Here is an 18,865-nt window from a genome sequence, read left to right on the forward strand (position 1 = left end):
ACATGTAGAAGTGTCTGTATAAGGATAGTTACCTTAGACACCTAGAATAAAGGTATAGGAAGTAAAAAATAGTAGTAAGACCTGCTTGATATGAAGCACTCAGGATGAAAGAGGCAACACTGATTCTAAAGTTTTAAGTAGTTTTTTTTTAAAGATTTTATTTATTTTTGTATGTGAATACACACTGTTGCTGTCTTCAGACACACCAGAAGAGAGCATCAGATCCCATTAAAGATGGTTGTGAGCCACCATGTGGTTGCTGGAATTTCAACCTGGGACCTCTTGAAGAGCAGTCAGTGCTCTTAACTGCTAAGCCATCTCTCCTGCCCGCCTTAAGTAGTTTTATTTCTAAGTTATGGATACAAATATATAAGATAGAAATATTATGTCTGGTCTGTTAGTATGTATCATCTAATTATATAAAAAGATAAATATTTGTATAACATTTAATAAAATGTTTCATATTGCTGACATCTGGAATTGAAAGTTCTTTTGGAATTTTATGCAATGTTAACTTAAATCTGTATGTTATACAGGGCCGAGGATCTGGATTTCCAGGGAAGCGGAGACCTCGTGGTGCTGGGCTGTCAGGACGAGGTGGCAGAGGCAGGTCTAAATTAAAGAGTGGAATTGGAGCTGTTGTATTACCTGGGGTGAGACTTACCTTCTTTTTATTCCAGTAGCAGTTAATGGTGATGATCTCATTTATAACAAGTTGTTTTTATCCTAAGAGTCCCAGGTAAGTCTGCTCAGGTACTTTTGTTTTTTTGACTTATCCCTTTTTTTCTTTCTTCGACATCTTTTTATGCCAGCCATCTACAAGAGAGAATCTTTAGTGTATTTTCTTTTTAATTAAAAATATACTACTATTGAATTCCTTTTAAAACACATGTTTACTTTATTTCATGCACATAAGTATTTTTCTTTTTGCATGTGCACCTAGTGTACCTGGTGCCATGGGTGTTCAGAATAAGACATTGTGTCTTCTGGAACTGGAGTTACCAGTGGTTGTGAACTATTTGACATGGCTGCTGAGAATTGAATTCACATCCTGTGCAAGAATAATATATACTCTTATGTGCTGAGCCATCATTTCTTCAACCCCCAATTTTATTATAATTTCTGTATTATAAGACCAATAGAAAAAAAATGAAAAAATGCTGTAGATGAATACAGATTCCAGCAATGTCCAAGATTTATGACTATTTTGTATTGAGAAATACTGGTCGACACATTTTGAGGTTGCCTTTAAATGTGCATTGAAAAATGTATGTGATTTGGCTGTGCTTTTGCAGTCTAATCCCAGCACTCAGGAGACAGATGCACACAGATCTCTGAGTTCAACGTTGGCCTCATCTACATAGATACATACATAGTATAGCCAAAGCCAGAGAGAGCAGAGAGAGACAGACAGCAACAGAAGAAAAAATATATTTTATAAATATTGGCAAATATTTTATTAGAACCTTTATTATTTAACTGAAATTCTGTCTTTTACTCTCTAAAAAGCAATGTTAAGTTAAAAAAGCATGAACGTCACTCAGTTTTACTACTAACCAGAAGCAAGAAAACTGGGATTCTGTTCCTTTGTGTTTTATATGAAATATATTAAAAACTAGTTTATTTCTGAACATGGTTGCTCACATCTTTAATCATAGCACCTGGGAGGCCTCAAGCATGTGAGTTTTTGGTTTACTTGATTTACAAGTGAGTTTCGGGCTATAGCATGGACCCTGTCTCAAACAGTCAAACTTAAAATAGGTTTATTGAGACATAATTGGTATAGGGTGCAGATGCTCACTTTTAATAAGCCCTTAAAAACCACATAACAATCAAGGCAGTGAAGACATTCAGCTCTTCCAGCCTCCCCAGCTGTTTCTCAGCTTCTCATTAAGCCCTTCTCTGCAGGCATGCCTGCTCTGAGTTTCTTGTGACTCAATCCTATAGTCCTACCTAACACCAGGGACTGATGCAGGTTGATGCCAGTTCACATGTTCAGACGAGTTGGAAGTTTTGCTCACGACTCAAGATTAAATATTAGGTTGCTTAATGGTTTCTCCTGTAGCTGGAGTCATCATTTGTTAACGACTTAAATTGCTGTTAATTGTGCTGTGACTATAACATCACATTAGTACTATTGATTAAATCTGATTTAAATTGAAAATGTTACAGTAATATATTATAAGCTAAAATTTTAGCCATTTATCAATATAATTGTTTTATTATTTGTTTTGAACTTGACTATAACATGTTCAGTGTAGGTTCTATTTTTTTTTTAAAGGAAAGAGGATCATATTTTAGTATTTTTGTATTGGCCTCCTGGTTCCTTCTTTACTGCATCTGAATCAGGGCTTTTGTGTGGGATGGTGCCTGTTGGTTCCTAGTTGGTTTGGTAAAACATAATCAAGTTCAGAAATGAGCACCCCTGGTTGGTAATTGTTCTGCTAATACTGGCATTTTGACAAATTAATGATAATAATATTCTAAAGTAGTGTCATTTAATAGCAATGAGTAGAAACCACATATGCAATTTAAAACTCTCTGGGAGCTACATTTAAAAAGTTATAGTGAACTAAGAAAGTTAATTTTAATGTGCCTTATGACTCTTCTATTTGAATCATTATCATTTCTCCATATAATGTATATAAGGTTGTTAACTCGCTATTTTTATATTCTTCTGAGTCTGGTATTGAATCTGTGACTCCTATGTGTATTATAGTATATCCCAGTTTCAACTATTGCATTGCTGTTCTCAAGTGGCACCAAACGTGATATACATATATTTACATATGCTATAATTTTATAGTTTCTTGATTAGAATTTCTGGATGATTAAGTATTACTAAAGACAGATTTTAGGGTTCTCATCTGTCCTTATCTGTGGCACTTGTACATCTAAAGTAATCACTGTGTGAATTTAAAAAAATGATTATGACTTAAGTTTTGGAGACAGGGACTTGCTATATAGTCAGAGTAGCCTCAAACTTACCACCCTCCTGCCTCAGGTTCCTTAGTTCAGAGATTATTGATGTATACCACCATGACTGACTATGATCAAAGTATTTCTCAATGTTAGTCTGGACATGGACAAAATTGTGTTTACATAAGAATTTTTAGTTAAATTAGTACTTACCTGAAATAAATACTACAAGTAGGTAACATAGCTTGATGTTTGGTGTTTTTGCTTTTTGTAGGTGTCTGCTGCAGATATTTCATCAAATAAAGATGAAGAAGAAAACTCTATGCACAATACAGTTGTTTTGTTTTCTAGTAGTGACAAGTTCACTTTGCATCAGGTTTGAACTAATTTTCCCTTTTTCAATTCTTCTCCATTTTAATCTCTCCCATCTGCCTAGATATCATCCAGTTAGGCTATATTACTATGTTAATTAAGAGTATATTTTTAAAATCTGTCTAATCTTAGCATTATCTGCAATTTAAAATGGCTTTGCATGTTATTAATTTTTAGGATATGTGTGTAGTTTGTGGCAGTTTCGGCCAAGGAGAAGAAGGAAGATTACTTGCCTGTTCGCAGTGTGGGCAGTGTTACCATCCATATTGTGTCAGTATTAAGGTAAATGTGCTTATGTTAAATGAGTTAACAGTATTTTTAATAAAGAATCTATCCTATTTATGGGCGTGTGTGTGTGTGTGTGTGTGTGTGTGTGTGTGTGTGTGTACCTGTACCTGTACCTGTACCTGTACTCGAGTGCATGTAGACATTTGGAAGTCAGTGGATAACTTTCAGGAGTTGGTTCTCTTCTACCATTTATGTGGGTTTTGGGAATCACCTTAGGTTACCAGGCAGGCTTGGTGCCAAGGCCCTTTATCCCTCAAGCCATATCCCTAGTCCCAGCGAAGGCATTTACATTTTAAATTTTGTTTTAGCACTAATATGGTTGCCTCAGTTCTTAAAACTAATCATCTATTATAGATAATATGACAATATTTAAATCAAGTGCTTGTTGCTATTATGCATATGTGGCAGTGTTTTAGTACTTTAAATACAGTTTTTAAGTGTTAACTTCAATAAATTAGTTCCTTAAAATCTGCAGCCTTGATTTATGCAAATTATCCTAGCCTTATATTGAAAAGGGTATTAAAATGTAAATATTTCCTCTTAAAACAATTTATGACTGTTCAGTTAGCTTCCTTGACCACAGAACATCTAAATCTAGTAGCTTGTAGCCATAGATTTGTATGGCTATCCATGTCTCTCCTACATTAAGGTTTCTCATCTTTCCCTCACAAATAATTTCTCCTTACACACAGAAAAAGAAAGGCAAAATGAAAACATTTAAATCTCAAATTATCTTTTTCTTTTTTTATTAGATAATCTGTATTTACATTTGAGATGTTATCCCTTTACCCAGTCCCTTTCCCATCTCCCCTTCCCCTCCAGTTGCCTTCACAAAGGTGCACTCCTTCTGACCCTCCTCTCTACGCTTTGTTGTTCCCCTACACTGGGAAAACGTACTCTCTCTGGAACAAAAGCCTCTTCTCGCATTATGCCAGACACTGCTATCTTCAGCTACATAGGAAACTGGATCAATAGGTCTCTTAAAGTGTGATTCTACATTTTTAAAAAAGTTATACACATATAGAAGAAACTATTTCTTCACTGTGTCTTCATATTGAAAATGTATTGAGATTTGACTCCAGAAACCTATTGAAGAATATCAAACATGATTTCTTTCAGGATGTGATTATAAAGTCTCGTAAGCCCAGTGATGTTTTAATATAGCCATTTCCCTTGACTACCATGGTAGCAGCTTCCAGAGGAAAGTTAAGATTTAGAGACATCATCTAGAATGTCTGTGGATTTCTTAAAACTTACCCAGAAATTTCTGTTTTTATCTAAACTAATTTAAGTTAAATAATTAAGAATATGAAATAGGTGTTAGAAAGAGAGCTCAGATGTTAAGAGCACTTCTAGAGGTCCTGAGTTCAATTTCCAGCAACCACATGGTGGCTCACAACCATCTGTAATGAGATCTGGTGCCCTCTTCTGGCGTGCAGGCATACAAACATTCAGAATACTGAATACACAATAAATAAATAAAACTTTAAATAAAAAAGAACATAAATAATAAAACCTATTAGTAGTTGATTACTGTCAGATAGAGTTTAAATATATGCTTTTCTAGCTACATGTGTTTCTTTTGTATTACTGATACTATTTTGGATAGGAAATAATACTACAGTCCTACTAATTGGAGAAATAGAAGGTGAGGGTGAGATGTCTGAGCTCCTGGAATCAATAAAAAGATTGAGAGAGAGCGGATTTGTGAGGGGGCCCTGTCCTTTGACCTTTATAGGTGCACGTGTGCACATAAGCACAGATGGACATGCACACACACTAATAAATAGAAACAAAGGTATGTTGAGAACTATTCAAGGCACATCTCCCAGGCTTATCTCTGTTGTAGGTAAACTATGGAACTTTTTAATTTTTTTAAAGAGCCTTTATTCTGAAGTTGGTATTCCCATGTATTTAGGTCTAAAACCCCTAAGTAATGCTCTACAGTGTGATAGTGTGTTGTTTGTGTGGGTTGCAGCTGTGGAATATTTACTGTTTTAAAAATCAAAACAGGATATAATTTAAAATGCAAGAAAATAGAAGCATTATTTGTTTAATGTTACTATAGTGATATCACTTTATGTCATATGCTCTCTAAAATACTGTACAGCTGTGAATAAATTATATCACAAACAATCAATTAGCTCTTAGCCAGGCTCTGAAAATGGTTATGACCCGAGGAGCATGTGGCAGAGCTGCTCTAGATCGTCCCCGGTCTGTGAGCTTCTCCTGGTCTGCATGCAGTTTACTGTACTAGTCAGTTCTGCTTTTTCTTCTGGGCCCTTCATTTGGTAAATAATATATTATAATTTGGTAATTTTAGACATTTAAAAGGAATCAGTATGCTAATCAAGATAATAATGAGATATGTTTAAACATCAAAGCTTCAGTCTCTATTGGCAACGTTCATTTACTCCTTTCACACTTCTTCCTTTGTGGATCATTTTATAGTTCTCAGCAGTAAGCTGGTGCCACGGCTTTAGTGGTGTCTGACATTGCTGACTCACTACTCTAAATAATCAAATTCAGGTTTGCCCTTCAACATGTAATTCATGCCTTTCTATTAACATCCTCATTGTAGAATGTCACTACATAGTTGATTCAGAAAAATACTGGCTATCATGAAGTAAATGTTCACTATATATCTAAGTAATGAACTGTGGCTTTTGTCTTTTCTGGATTTTTAATAACAAGGAGTCCATAATCATAAGTAACTCTCTATCCTTATTTTATTGTTTGTTTTTAGCCCACTGCACCATTTTATCAGATTAATTGCTCAAATGCCCTTTTTCCTGGTATAGTCCACTGTATTGCCTAGCTCTAATATGTGCCCTTAGCATCTGACATGTGGTCCTTCTCACATCCTTAACTTGCCTGCACACAGTCCTTTGGCCTTTTCTTGGGACGTATTCTTACTTCATTCCATGTATTTCTGGCTGAACTTTAGGAATGTGCAGGAGCTCAATTTCTAACTTGTGTGTATGAATAGCATTCATTTAATGACTTACTTAGCTAGGTGGGTATTTTATGCTTTGTATTTTTCTGTATAATATGGACATTGTGCTATTGTATTTTAACATTTGGGGTAGATGGAAAGTTTTGTGCTTATGAACCTTTGTACCTTTGCAACAAATAAGACATTCTCATAGACAGTTGTTTCTTTGAAATCAGTTCTGTGTCTTTCTCAGTAGCTTTTAGGCTTTCTCATTCCTCATGACCTGAATTTTGGGATTGTCATTTGGGAAATTAATGCTTTTCAAGATCTCTAAGCACCTGATTCCATGCAGGATAGTGGTGATATACACCTTTAACCCCAGCACTTTGGAGGCAGAGGTAGGCAGATTTCTTGAGTTCCAGGCTCATCTGGACCATTTGCAGAAAGGAAACTCTGTCCTGAAAAACAAAACAAAACAAAAAAGTTTTTTATTTCAGTGCATTAGTTTTTCATGGTGTAGCTTCTTTGAGGATTTTATTAGGGATGTAGAGATTATCAAAAATCCTGCCAATTCATCTTTCAAATAGAAATGAGTAAAGGTGAGCTCTGTAAGTTCCAGCTTATACCCTGAAATTCCTGAAAGACCATAAAAATGTCCCTGAGAGCTTAGTATTTTGTTGTGATAATTTTCCCTCTTTTTATGGGAATGGTTGATTTCAAAGGATAGATTTGGCATCTTATTTGGTAGTTAAGTTCCCATACTATGACCATAATTGAAGATGCATGAATTCATTAAACATATATAGAGATTTTGTTAATGTAGTTTTATATTCCTGTCAATGGTAGTAGGGCAGTTTACACAATTTTCAAATCCAGTCACCATATGCATAAAAATAATGGAATTAAATCTGAAGAATTGAGTAGTTATGGTGACTCAAATGGTGTTAATGTTAAAATATGAACCAATTTCAATGATTGTGTTGATCAGGTGAGCTCCTAAAAGTATGCAAATGTTTCTGTTTTACTGAGTATTTGAGCATAGATTAACTTGCTCCTGTATGTATGTATGTATGTATGTATGTATGTATGTATGTATGTATGTATGTATGTATGTATGTATGTAGGCAAGCACAGTGGTATTTCATACAGTGTCCTAGTTAAACAAAAATGATTCCTAAGTTAAATACATAAAGCAATCACATGGATTTTCTTTTCTTTTCCTAGATCACTAAAGTGGTTCTTAGCAAAGGTTGGAGATGTCTTGAGTGCACTGTGTGTGAGGCCTGTGGGAAGGCAACTGACCCCGGAAGACTCTTGCTGTGTGATGACTGTGACATAAGCTATCATACCTACTGCCTAGACCCTCCATTGCAGACAGTTCCCAAAGGAGGCTGGAAATGCAAATGGTACTCTAGGATTCATGTCGCTTTGTCAGTCGGTCAAATTCTGAGTGTTGGCTCCTATTCTGTGCACTTGTTGCTTCTCACATTTTTACACTTCATATGAAAATAAACTTGCTGCTTTTGCGGATTTCAGGTGTGTTTGGTGCAGACACTGTGGAGCAACATCTGCAGGCTTGAGATGTGAATGGCAAAACAATTACACACAGTGTGCTCCTTGTGCTAGCCTGTCCTCCTGCCCAGTCTGCTGTCGAAACTACAGAGAGGAAGACCTCATTCTGCAGTGTAGACAGTGTGATAGGTACTGGGCCCCTTTGCTTCCTTTGCTGTCTTTAAACCCTTTTTCTCAAATGTACTAAAGAAACTTAGAAAATTACTTTCCTTGATCATAAAGTTAGGGAACAAAACGTTGCTTTCTAGTTTTATAGTTTATTAGAAGCTTCCAGACTACTTTACTATTTTAAATTTTAAATATTTAAAATTTTTCAGTTGGGGGCCTTTTTGATGGTTTATCAGTCTCTTGAAATTAGATGCACAATTAACATTTGCATTTTCTTGTGGAGAATTTCTGAATCTTGGTAGATTCTAAAAGTGCTTTCTCTACACTCTCCTTTTTCCTCACCATTTCCCCCTAAAACTCCAGATCTTGATCTTCGTTACTAGGATGTGTACCTTCAAAATGCAGACTACTTCCTTTGTTTTTATCCATACTGTTAGCCTTTTAGCACTGAATGTACAGTGTCAGCTTTAATTCATTGGTGGTGTGGCATTATTTGTAAATAAGTTAGTATTTTTAGTACTCAGCTACAAACTGCTCTGAAGTAAGGTCCCCTTTACTTGATATGCAGTGTTCCTAGTTAAGTGCACCAGGTAGCACACAATTCTGTTTGTACTCTTCTGTATTCTTGCCTGACCTGACTAGCTTCTTTGTTTTCTTGTTCTTTCAGCATTTGATTACTATTGGATATTGTCCTCCTAAAAATGTGCATATGCTTTTTTTTTTTTTTAGTATTTATTCTCATTCCTTTTTCTTGACTTCTCAGAACAAGGATCTTACTGGTTAACAATCACAGTTAGGGGAGAAGGGAGACATTTGAGACATGGGGCTTTAGGTTTGAGGACTGTCAACCCCTGTTGTGATTTTTAAAGAGTCCAGTTTCTAGCATGCTTACTTCTTATAAATGTGTAAATGTGTTTTGTTTTTTAGGTGGATGCATGCAGTTTGTCAAAACTTAAATACTGAGGAGGAAGTGGAAAATGTAGCAGACATTGGTTTTGATTGTAGCATGTGCAGACCCTATATGCCTGTGTCAAATGGTAAGAGAGTAACATATGCTATGAGGTTATGCTTCCTTATGTCTCCTTGATTTGTGAAAGAGAAGTTGTTTTATACTATAATATGCTTTCTAACCAAACTTTATTAAAATATTGTATAGTGAAAAACGAAGCATGTGCAAATTAGATGTAAAATACAATTTTGTTCTCAAGGTTTAATCTCTTGGATTATTGTATTTAGAATCCCCCATTCAGTCTCCGCTGGTTTCCTTCTCTATGCTCCTTGTTTTTTTCTTGTTTTAGAAACTGAGCATAATAGTGGCACCAGCATTTTCAGCCATTGGAGAGGCTGAGGCAGCAGGATGTTGAGGCTGAGCTAGTCTGTATTATATGGCGCATACCAGAGCAGGCTTGGTGATAACTTGTCTCGATAAGTTGGAAATTAATTCATCAAATAATGCCTTTGAAAAGTTAGAAGCTGCATTTGGGATTGGGATGGAGCACGTGGGTGTAGTATTTGATTGGCATGTACAAGCTATCCTAGTCCCCCCCCCTTAAAAATTGACATTCTATAGTATTCACACACTTGTTGAATCATGTGTGTACTGTACAGCCACTGAAAATTTAATCCTGTATAAATCTCAAATATTTCCTTTTTTTTTGTTTTGTTTTTCTGTTCAGTGCCTTCCTCAGACTGCTGTGACTCCTCTCTTGTGGCACAGATCGTCTCAAAAGTTAAAGAGCTAGGTAAAATTGGAAATTATTTTCTTTCTGAAAATACATATATTCTTAAATCACAAACTTGATGCTTAAATGACATTTAAGTAAATTGTCTGATGTTTATTTTGAGAATTAATGTATAATATGTTCATATTATCCCATTTTGATGTAATAGTATTCCTATAAATCTTAGTAAAGAATGAAAAAATAGCTCTTTGGATTAACTGTTAGTATCATTTTTGTCTTCACTTCAGCTGGGTACTGTGCTTGCTTAGTTGTCAGTAAGGAGGAAAAACAAGCCTAAGTAAGCACTCATTAAGTATTAATTGATATCTTACAGTTTTTTTCTCTGATAACTTAGAATGATAACATGACATTTTTGTGATTTATCCTTTAACCAATATTATATTTTGACAATATTTTCGATATAAGAACTTTTGGATTATTTTGAAATTCTTTTAATAAACAAGTTTTCACATCAAAGGTTGAATCTGCAGAATTTATGATCTTATTAATATCTTAAGCTAATATACAAAACAGCGTGTTATGGGTTTGAATGTGTATATATCATCATATTTAAGAGTGCAGGTTTTTACGGTGTCTGCTACTCTTGGTAGGTGGCCAAATTGATACTGGTTTTCCAAATGAGCTTCTGAAGTAAATTTATTTCTCTTGAGTAGTTGTGGTAGCACCTGTAACTCCTGGGTCTTTTTCTAAAAGTGACCATAATTTATGGAAGCTGAGATGCTTTCAATAAACCCATCCCCCCTACTTTTTTTTTGTTAGCATACATTCTGCCTGTTATCCTAAGAAGCTATTAGTGTTTTTAATGTTATTGAACATCTTCAGTTTGTGAATTTTGTAGGTAATTGCTGAAGAGATGTATAATTGTACCTTTTTGCCATGTAGATTTTAGAATTTTAACTTATCAGTCAGTTTAAAATGAAATCTTCAATGTTTGTGCTTGGGTTTGTAATCTTAGACCCACCTAAGACCTACACTCAGGATGGTGTATGTTTGACCGAGTCAGGGATGAGTCAGCTACAGAGCCTCACAGTCACAGCTCCCAGGAGAAAACGCACAAAACCAAAACTGAAATTGAAGATTATAAATCAGAATAGTGTGGCCGTCCTTCAGACTCCTCCAGACATCCAGTCAGAACATTCAAGAGACGGTGAAATGGATGATAGTCGAGGTAATGTTCATTCATACACATGCAAGAGTTAGTGTACAAAATAACTTCTGAAGATGTGTATTGTAAGGGTTAGTCATGCTGCTTAAGGTAGCTGTTGTGGGACACTTCTCTGACTGATGTTCTTAGCCTTGTGTGCATGCTTTCTCATATGGAAATACTTTTGTGATTGAAATCTCTAAGAGCATTGTGAAGCTTATGAGTAAGGTTATTCAGAGCAATTCACTTGCTGATTTTTCAGCATAAGCTCTCCTCTAAACATTGTAAACTGGTGATTTATAAACAATTTTGATCAGAATAGAGTAGGTTTTTCATCTGAAATTGTGGAATAACCAAGAATTTTAGTAGCAACATTCAATATAACACAAATTATCTTTGCTTATTTTCAAAATTATTATCTTTGTTTATATCCATTTGATATGTTTATTTTGGAGTGATAATTTTTATTTGACTCAAAGCCACAATCATTTTCCAATCATGTTTTATCATTTGGAGGTATTTATTAAATGCATATTGTATGACAAAATTTGAAATCTTATCAGTAGACAAACTAGATAAATCTGGTTCTTAATTCTTGATGTTAAACACAAAGATTACTTCTAAAAAAACCAAAGTGATTGATGGGTGTCCTTTTGAGCTCTTTGTTCCCTCTTTCTTTTCCTCTCCTTACTGGCTTCCTCTGTGTGTAACCCTGGCAGCCCAGGAACTGTAGTTCTGTAGTTCTGGCTGTCTCTGCCTGGGATCAAAGGCATGGGCCACCACCATGGGCTGTTTCCATTTTTTAAATCATTATGCCATATTCCCTGGGAACACATGGGCAGGATGATTCCCACCCCTTCTTTTAGGCACCATTTTGTCTTTCCTTTCAGCCACTCTAGGTGCAGATGACTAGAATGACCTGGTGATGTTGCGCTTTGCTTTTATTTTTGTTGTTTAACTTTTTTGTACTTGATTGAATATACAGTTTCATCTATGTATTTACATTCTCTAGAAGGAGAACTTATGGATTGTGATGGAAAATCTGAATCTAGTCCTGAGCGGGAAGCTGGAGATGATGAAACTAAGGGAATAGATGGAACAGATGGCATAAAGAAGAGGAAAAGAAAACCATACAGACCTGGTAGGGTTCATCAGCTAGTCTCTGTCTCTGTCTCTGTCTCTCTGTCTCTGTCTCTGTCTCTCTCTCTCTCTCTCTCTCTCTCACTCTCTGTCTGTCTGTCTTTCTCTGTCTCTCACCCTCTCACTCTCCCCACTTTTCCATGCACCCTCTCACTCTCCCCACTTTTCCATGCTGAAATGTATTATATTGGTGTTTTGCTTTGCCTAGTGTCCACAGAGGCCATAGAGGATGTCAGATACTGGAAAAAGAGTTAAAATTAGTTATGAGCCACCATGTGGGTGCTGGGAATTGTCAGGGTTCTTCAGAAGAGCAGCCAATGTTCTTAGTTGCTGAGCCATCTCCCTAGGCCCCAAGGTAGATACTTTAGTATAACAAAACTTGGCTAATTTACCAATAATAACAATTGTAACAACAGTAATGATGGCTTATAATTGGGACTATGTTTAGCATCTTACATGAAACTGATGGGTGGGTCCTGTACATTGAAAATGTAACTACTTGACAATAAATCATTATCCCAAATCTTAATCATTTATTAAATGTGTTGCTTAGTTGTTTTATTTATGTTCAGCTTTTAAAGCACTTCATGTATTTTCTTCATCAGTTGCCCTAAAAGTTGAACATAAATACTGTTCTTTATCAATTCTCTTTTAATTCTCAAATAGTTTTATGTTTTATTTCAGTAATTATGTAGGCTCAAATGTGAATAAAACAGGGTTATTCTGCCTTATTGAATTTGTAGTACAATTGGTACCATTAAGTTCTCAGGTTTTTTTGGTTTATTTTTATTTATTTATGTGTATGTTTGTGAACCTACATATGAATACGGGAGTCCAGGGACACTAAGGTGATACCAGAGATTCTAAAACTGGAGTTCGATAGAATTGTGAGATGCCATGTAGGTACTGGGAACCAAACCCCAGTCCTCTGAAAGAATAGTAAGGTTTTTAACCACTGACCCATCTCTCTACCTCAGTCTCTCTTCAGTACATTTCATTTGTAGGGAGGAAAAAGCAGTATTGGTTTTTCATTATTTTTTTTAAATATATTGAAATCTCATTAGAAGTTGTAGGCCATTTATTAATGTTTGTTTTTAGTCACAACACATTAGATTAATGCAATCTCTGTCAGAACTTTCCATTTGTGTTCTTCAGGACTGTCAGTGACACCTTCCTTATGGATGGACCACATCTGTCATAGCTACTGATTTCAAGTCCTTTTAATCACTGTGCTTCCAAGTATACTTATGTTTTTAGATATAGCACATTTCTTTTACAATATCATCTTTTCTGCCTAAATTGCTTTATCTATCACATGTGTGTGACATCCACATCCTTTCATTTGGGGACGTTATAAAGCACTTTACTGGACAAGTAGGTTATGACAAAAGATTATGGGATTTAGTTACATGCACTGTTAAAATTACTAAGCATTTTACCAATTTTATTTTGCTTATACGTATGATAGGGAGAAGTGCTATGCATTATACCTACTTGGCCAATAAATGAATTACAGTACTGAAGAGTAAAATGACTTGCCAGAGTTGAGTTAGTACAATTCTGTGTTCCTAGCTACAGAGCCTCATGTGTAGTGTGAGTTCTGGGCTTTCTCACGAGGGAAAGCTAGGGTTGGGTCATAGTGATTGGGAGGCTGTGTATTTTAGTTCCGTTTTCATCCCCATCATGCATGCTGGTCTGCTGTGCTGTTCAGGAAGTGTAACAACAATTATGGAAGGGGAAACACAGATGTATCAGTTCCTTAGTATGTTTTTTTATTTAGTATTTAATTTCATCTTGTCTAGGATAGGAAATGCAAGTAGTTCTTTCTGTATACTGGCAAGTTGTTCATGTTTGATATAAATGATAATGATGATTTTGACATTTTTACTTCCAACCTTCTCTACTTTGCACAAAAATGAGATTCAAGACTGTAGGGATTGCTCAGCAGGTAAACTGCTTGCCATGGAAGCATAAGGACTGCACAAAGTTTGGGTCCTCAGCACCCTTGTCAAAAACCAGGCAGGCCACATGTACTATAATCCTTTTATTCATGAGTCAGAGACAAGGGTTTCTGACATAACTCAAATAAGCACACACATATACATAAATATAGATGGTGAGGAAATTTTAGAGGAACTTAATTATTTATGATATCAATTTGAATCTTCTGAGTTGAAGTGAAATACTCTGCTCTGATGGATAAGGTAGAGAAAGATCAAGGATAAGATCCAGTGTCAGCTTCTGGCTCCACATACACATACATGCACATGAACATACACCCCCCCCCCCATGTGTGTATGTATGCCTCTACACTCAGATTCAGGCCTGCATACTATATATTCATACACATGCAAGAAAAGTGATTATTGATATATAGTAAACTACAACTGAAGTTTGAACCAACTTAATAGTTAAAGACAAAGTCATTCTAAGACTATAGAATTCTAGGATTATTTATCATTTTATGCACTTTCTGTTTTATATAGGCATTGGTGGGTTTATGGTACGGCAAAGAAGTCGAACAGGACAAGGAAAAGCCAAAAGATCTGTGGTCAGAAAAGATTCCTCAGGCTCTATTTCCGAGCAGTTACCTAACAGAGATGATGGTAAGTGCTGATTGTTTTGGTTTAACTCCTTGGGATTGATACTCTTTTGGAATGAGCGGTCACTAAAATGATACTGCTACAAGCAGCATTATGGTTTCAATCTAATAGACTATATTCTTTTGAGGTTTTTGTTTTGTTTTGGGTTTGTTGGGAGGGGAGGGAAGGAGGGAGCCACAGAGAGATACGAGTCTAGTCTTGTAGTTCAGGCTAGTGGCCGTTTCCCTACATGAACCATAGCTACGCCACAGTCATATGCTCCTGCCTCAGCCTCCCCACTGCTACACTTACAGGCACACACCCATTTCCCCTTCCCTTTATTGCTTCAATGATAAGCTCTTGTTCTATAATGGTCTGTACTCCTCACCTTCACTTTGACATTTTAAGGCTTTACCACTCCCTTTGTTAAATGCTTCCTGTGTTAAATTAGAAGAGTAAAAGAATTAAGTCAGTTGTATCAGATACCCTCTGCACACTTTAGCAAAAGCCTCTCTTTATCTGACTTAGTGGCTTAATATACAATTTAAATTTATATTTAATTTAATTGCTATTTAATTGGTCAACAAATCTTAATAAGGATTATATCTTATAAATACATTGGTACATTTTGTTGCCCTTGCTTAATTTAAAAAAGCTAAGTCCTTGTTTAAGACAAACCTTTGTTAAGAGTGCTCTACTCATCAGGCAATGGTGGCACGGGCCTTTCTAGTTCTGCCTCTCAGTAGGCAGAAGCAGGGGCATCTCATATAAATATATGAGGGCTCAAGGCTAGCTTGGTGTACAGAGGGAGTTTCAGATCACTTGCAGCTAGGTAGAGCCTGGCTTGGAAAACCCAAAACCAAAAAAGTATTCCAGCCTGTATAACACAGCACACCTTCAAAACACTCTTTGCAAAGTTTGTTTTTGGGAGGGTTTTTTTTTTTTTTTTGGTTTTGAAACCTTAAAGAACTCAAATTTCTTTTTACATATAGGAAGAATTATTTTTTACCTAATATGGGTTTAAGAATACCTAATTAAAGAATTTCTCTGTTTTTAATTTTTTTAGAAAAAATTTTAGACTTATTTTTAAGTTCAGTATTTCAATTTATGTCTAGTAAAACTAAACAAATTCATTTGTTGAATTTTTTATTTTAAATGTTTTTTACTCTTCTGTTACCCTTTTTGATGTTTGTTTATTTTATATTCATATTAGAATTTGTGCTTTTAGTTATCTTTTATTTCCTCATGTAATTGATTTGGAATAGAAATGTTCTGAAGCCTTTGCCCATTCTCTTCATCTGCTTTATATTTAATCATCTACCAGGTGGAAGGCACACATTATTTGCTTATTTCATTATTTCTCCCCTAGAAAGTCCTTTTGGGTAGGTGCTTATTTTCTATTTAGAAATATTTTCCCCCTTTAATGAAATAAAGATTTGTTTTGGCTCATGCTTTCACAGGTATGAGTCCATGATATTTGGTGAGGTGTGTGTGTGTAGGGTTGTTTAGAAATTTTAAGAACTTAATTGAAGGTTTTTTTTTTTTTCCCGAAATTTACAGCTGTTACTTTCAGGCTGAGGGCCTACTTTCCTAGAGCTACTTTAGCTAAAATCCTCAGTCTTAAAAAAATTTCACCTTCCCTGTGCTATACAGATTCAGGGGTGTTTTTGGTTTGTTGTACTGCAGTTCCCAGCTGTGTGTACCTTTTTTTTTTTTTTTTTTTTTTTTTTTTTTTTTTTTTTTGAGTTCTCGGGGAGGTGTTTGATATTTGGTAGAAAATCTAAGTATCGCTGTTTGTCCTCGGGGAGTGGATCTGTTGAGTTGGTGTGGATGTACTTCTTTAACAAACTGGTTTTAGCTATTAAAAAAAAGTGCTATCCATACCCACTGAATTTTTTTTTTTTTTTTAGGAGCTTGTGAGTAGCCATTTCTTCATAGTTCTGAATTCTGGTGTTTTCATCCTGTGAAATTTGTACATGTACTGTTTAACAAGCCATGTTCTTTCTTTGCATGGAAATGCTAGTTATTTGGAAATAATTGGAGCTAGCCCTAGTGATATACATTTTTAATCCCAGCACTTGGAAGGCAGAGGCAAGTAGATCTCTGAGTTTAAGGCCAGCCAGGTCTATGCATGAGGTCCAGGTGAGCCTGGGCTACATAATGATAATCTTCACCACCCCATACCCTATGCTTCCCCAAAATAGGAATTGCACGAATACTAAATAGGTAAGAAATAAAATTATGGAAATGTTTAAAATTTAGAAATGTGCTTTAAGATCTTTGTGTGATATAAAAGCTATTTTTTACATAACTATGCATGCTGGTAAGCTATGAAATTACTGTACTTTTCTGGAAAGCCAGCATCACATATTTATAATCATGGCTCTTATTTCAGGCTGGAGGGAGCACTTACCAGATACTCTGGTTGATGAACCTGTTTCTGTTGCTGAGAACACTGAAAAAATAAAGAAGAGATACCGAAAAAGGAAAAATAAGCTTGAAGAAACCTTTCCTGCTTATTTGCAAGTAATACTTTGCTTTATATTATATTTTCTAGTTTGCAAATTTAGGAAATATATTAATATTATTTTAAATGCCTGTTTTTTTAATGTTCTACTCATTCTGTGTAATTTTTCACTGATTCCCGTAAATGGCATTTACCAGGCTCCATCAAAGAACAAATAGGTGTTTTGTTTTGTTTTGTTTTGTTTTTGTGTGTGTGCTTTGATACTGTTTTTCATGAATGGATGTATGTGTACGCATGCAGTCCAAGGTTCAGTACCAGAGCCTTGTAAGCACAGGTAGTTATATATCACTGAGCTATGTTCCAGCTTTTATAAAGTTTGTTATCTCTATATGTTTTCTTATTTGTTTTTTTACATGGATTCTAAGGGTTGAACTTAGATCTTTATGTTTACACTGTAAAGCATAAGTGTGCTGTTGTCAATAAATAGATACTTTCAGGATGGGAAGTACTACTTAAAACCATCCATATATGTGCACAAGCCCAAACCAATTTCTATTGATATTTCCTTTTATCAATAAAACTTATTGGAGTTAATTTTATTTTAAAACTTCTTAGCAGTCAAAAATCATCAGTTCAATAATTGCTTACTACATTTAGAAGCTTTTAATGTGAGAATTAAGCCAAAGAAAACCAAAGAATCTTTAAATTGTATAAATCTTTTGCCTTTTAAAATACATTTTTCATTACCAGGTAACTTCTTTAGTTTTCTTATTCTGTAACTAGGTTACTGACATTCACTTTGTGTATGTGTAGAAGTGTAGATGTAAACACACAGTCACTCTGGGTAGAGGTCAAAGATCATTTTCAGGGTAGTTCCAAACCTGTCCTCCTTTATTTAATTTATTTTTATGCAGGGTCTTTCATTGTGATTTGGGATTCATTGATTGTGCTGGGATACACCAGTAAGACCATGGTGTAATCTCAGCGCTAGATTTATGTACATTGGCCACCAGAATTCTTTTTAAAGATTTATTTAATGTATGTAAGTACACTGTAGCTGTCCTCAGACACACCAGAAGAGGGCATCAGATTTCATTACAGATGGTTGTGAGCCACCATGTGGTTGCTGGGAATTGAATTGTGGACCTCTGGGAGAGCAGTCAGTGCTCCTAACCACTGAGCCATCTTTCCAGCCCATGCCACCACAATTTTTAACATGGATTTTAAGGGTTGAATTTAGATCTTCATGTTTATGCAGCAAGCACATTAGCTACTAAGTCCCATCTTAACTTTAGGTCTGTGTTAGAGATAAGGAAGCAAGGAAACCTGTGCATATATGTTTAGAAATCCACATCTGATTTCTTCCTTTAATAAACATTTTCTGCCCTTTTATTTACAATTATGATGATGATGGGATGATGCTGGTGATGATGATGATCATGTCTATTAAGGTATAAGCATTGATGTCAGATAACAGCTTTTTGGGAGTTGGTTCTCCCACTGTGGAGTCAGGTTTTCAAGCTTATGCAGCAAAGCTTTACCTGCTGAGCCATCTCACAGCACAGGAAACTATCTTCCTCTTTGCTGTACAGCCTC

The 18,865-nt window shown here is 35.5% G+C and overlaps 1 protein-coding gene across 1 annotated transcript in view; it reads left to right on the plus strand.

Annotated features, from left to right (window-relative positions):
* Nucleotides 1-18,865, plus strand: part of KMT2C (lysine methyltransferase 2C) — a gene marked incomplete at its 5' end in the record, with an annotated part of 192,527 nt that overhangs the window by 107,404 nt on the left and 66,258 nt on the right. Inside the window, 11 exons of the mRNA XM_080936200.1 lie at nucleotides 537-653; nucleotides 3,194-3,295; nucleotides 3,469-3,573; nucleotides 7,739-7,920; nucleotides 8,051-8,215; nucleotides 9,122-9,231; nucleotides 9,871-9,936; nucleotides 10,892-11,104; nucleotides 12,093-12,221; nucleotides 14,707-14,826; nucleotides 17,198-17,328. Of these exons, the coding sequence (XP_080792326.1) occupies nucleotides 537-653; nucleotides 3,194-3,295; nucleotides 3,469-3,573; nucleotides 7,739-7,920; nucleotides 8,051-8,215; nucleotides 9,122-9,231; nucleotides 9,871-9,936; nucleotides 10,892-11,104; nucleotides 12,093-12,221; nucleotides 14,707-14,826; nucleotides 17,198-17,328 (1,440 nt within the window). The remainder of the gene's footprint in view (nucleotides 1-536; nucleotides 654-3,193; nucleotides 3,296-3,468; nucleotides 3,574-7,738; nucleotides 7,921-8,050; nucleotides 8,216-9,121; nucleotides 9,232-9,870; nucleotides 9,937-10,891; nucleotides 11,105-12,092; nucleotides 12,222-14,706; nucleotides 14,827-17,197; nucleotides 17,329-18,865) is intronic.

This window comes from Micromys minutus, assembly GCF_963924665.1.
Source record: "Micromys minutus genome assembly, chromosome: 23".
In the NCBI taxonomy this organism is placed as follows: Eukaryota; Metazoa; Chordata; class Mammalia; order Rodentia; family Muridae; genus Micromys; species Micromys minutus.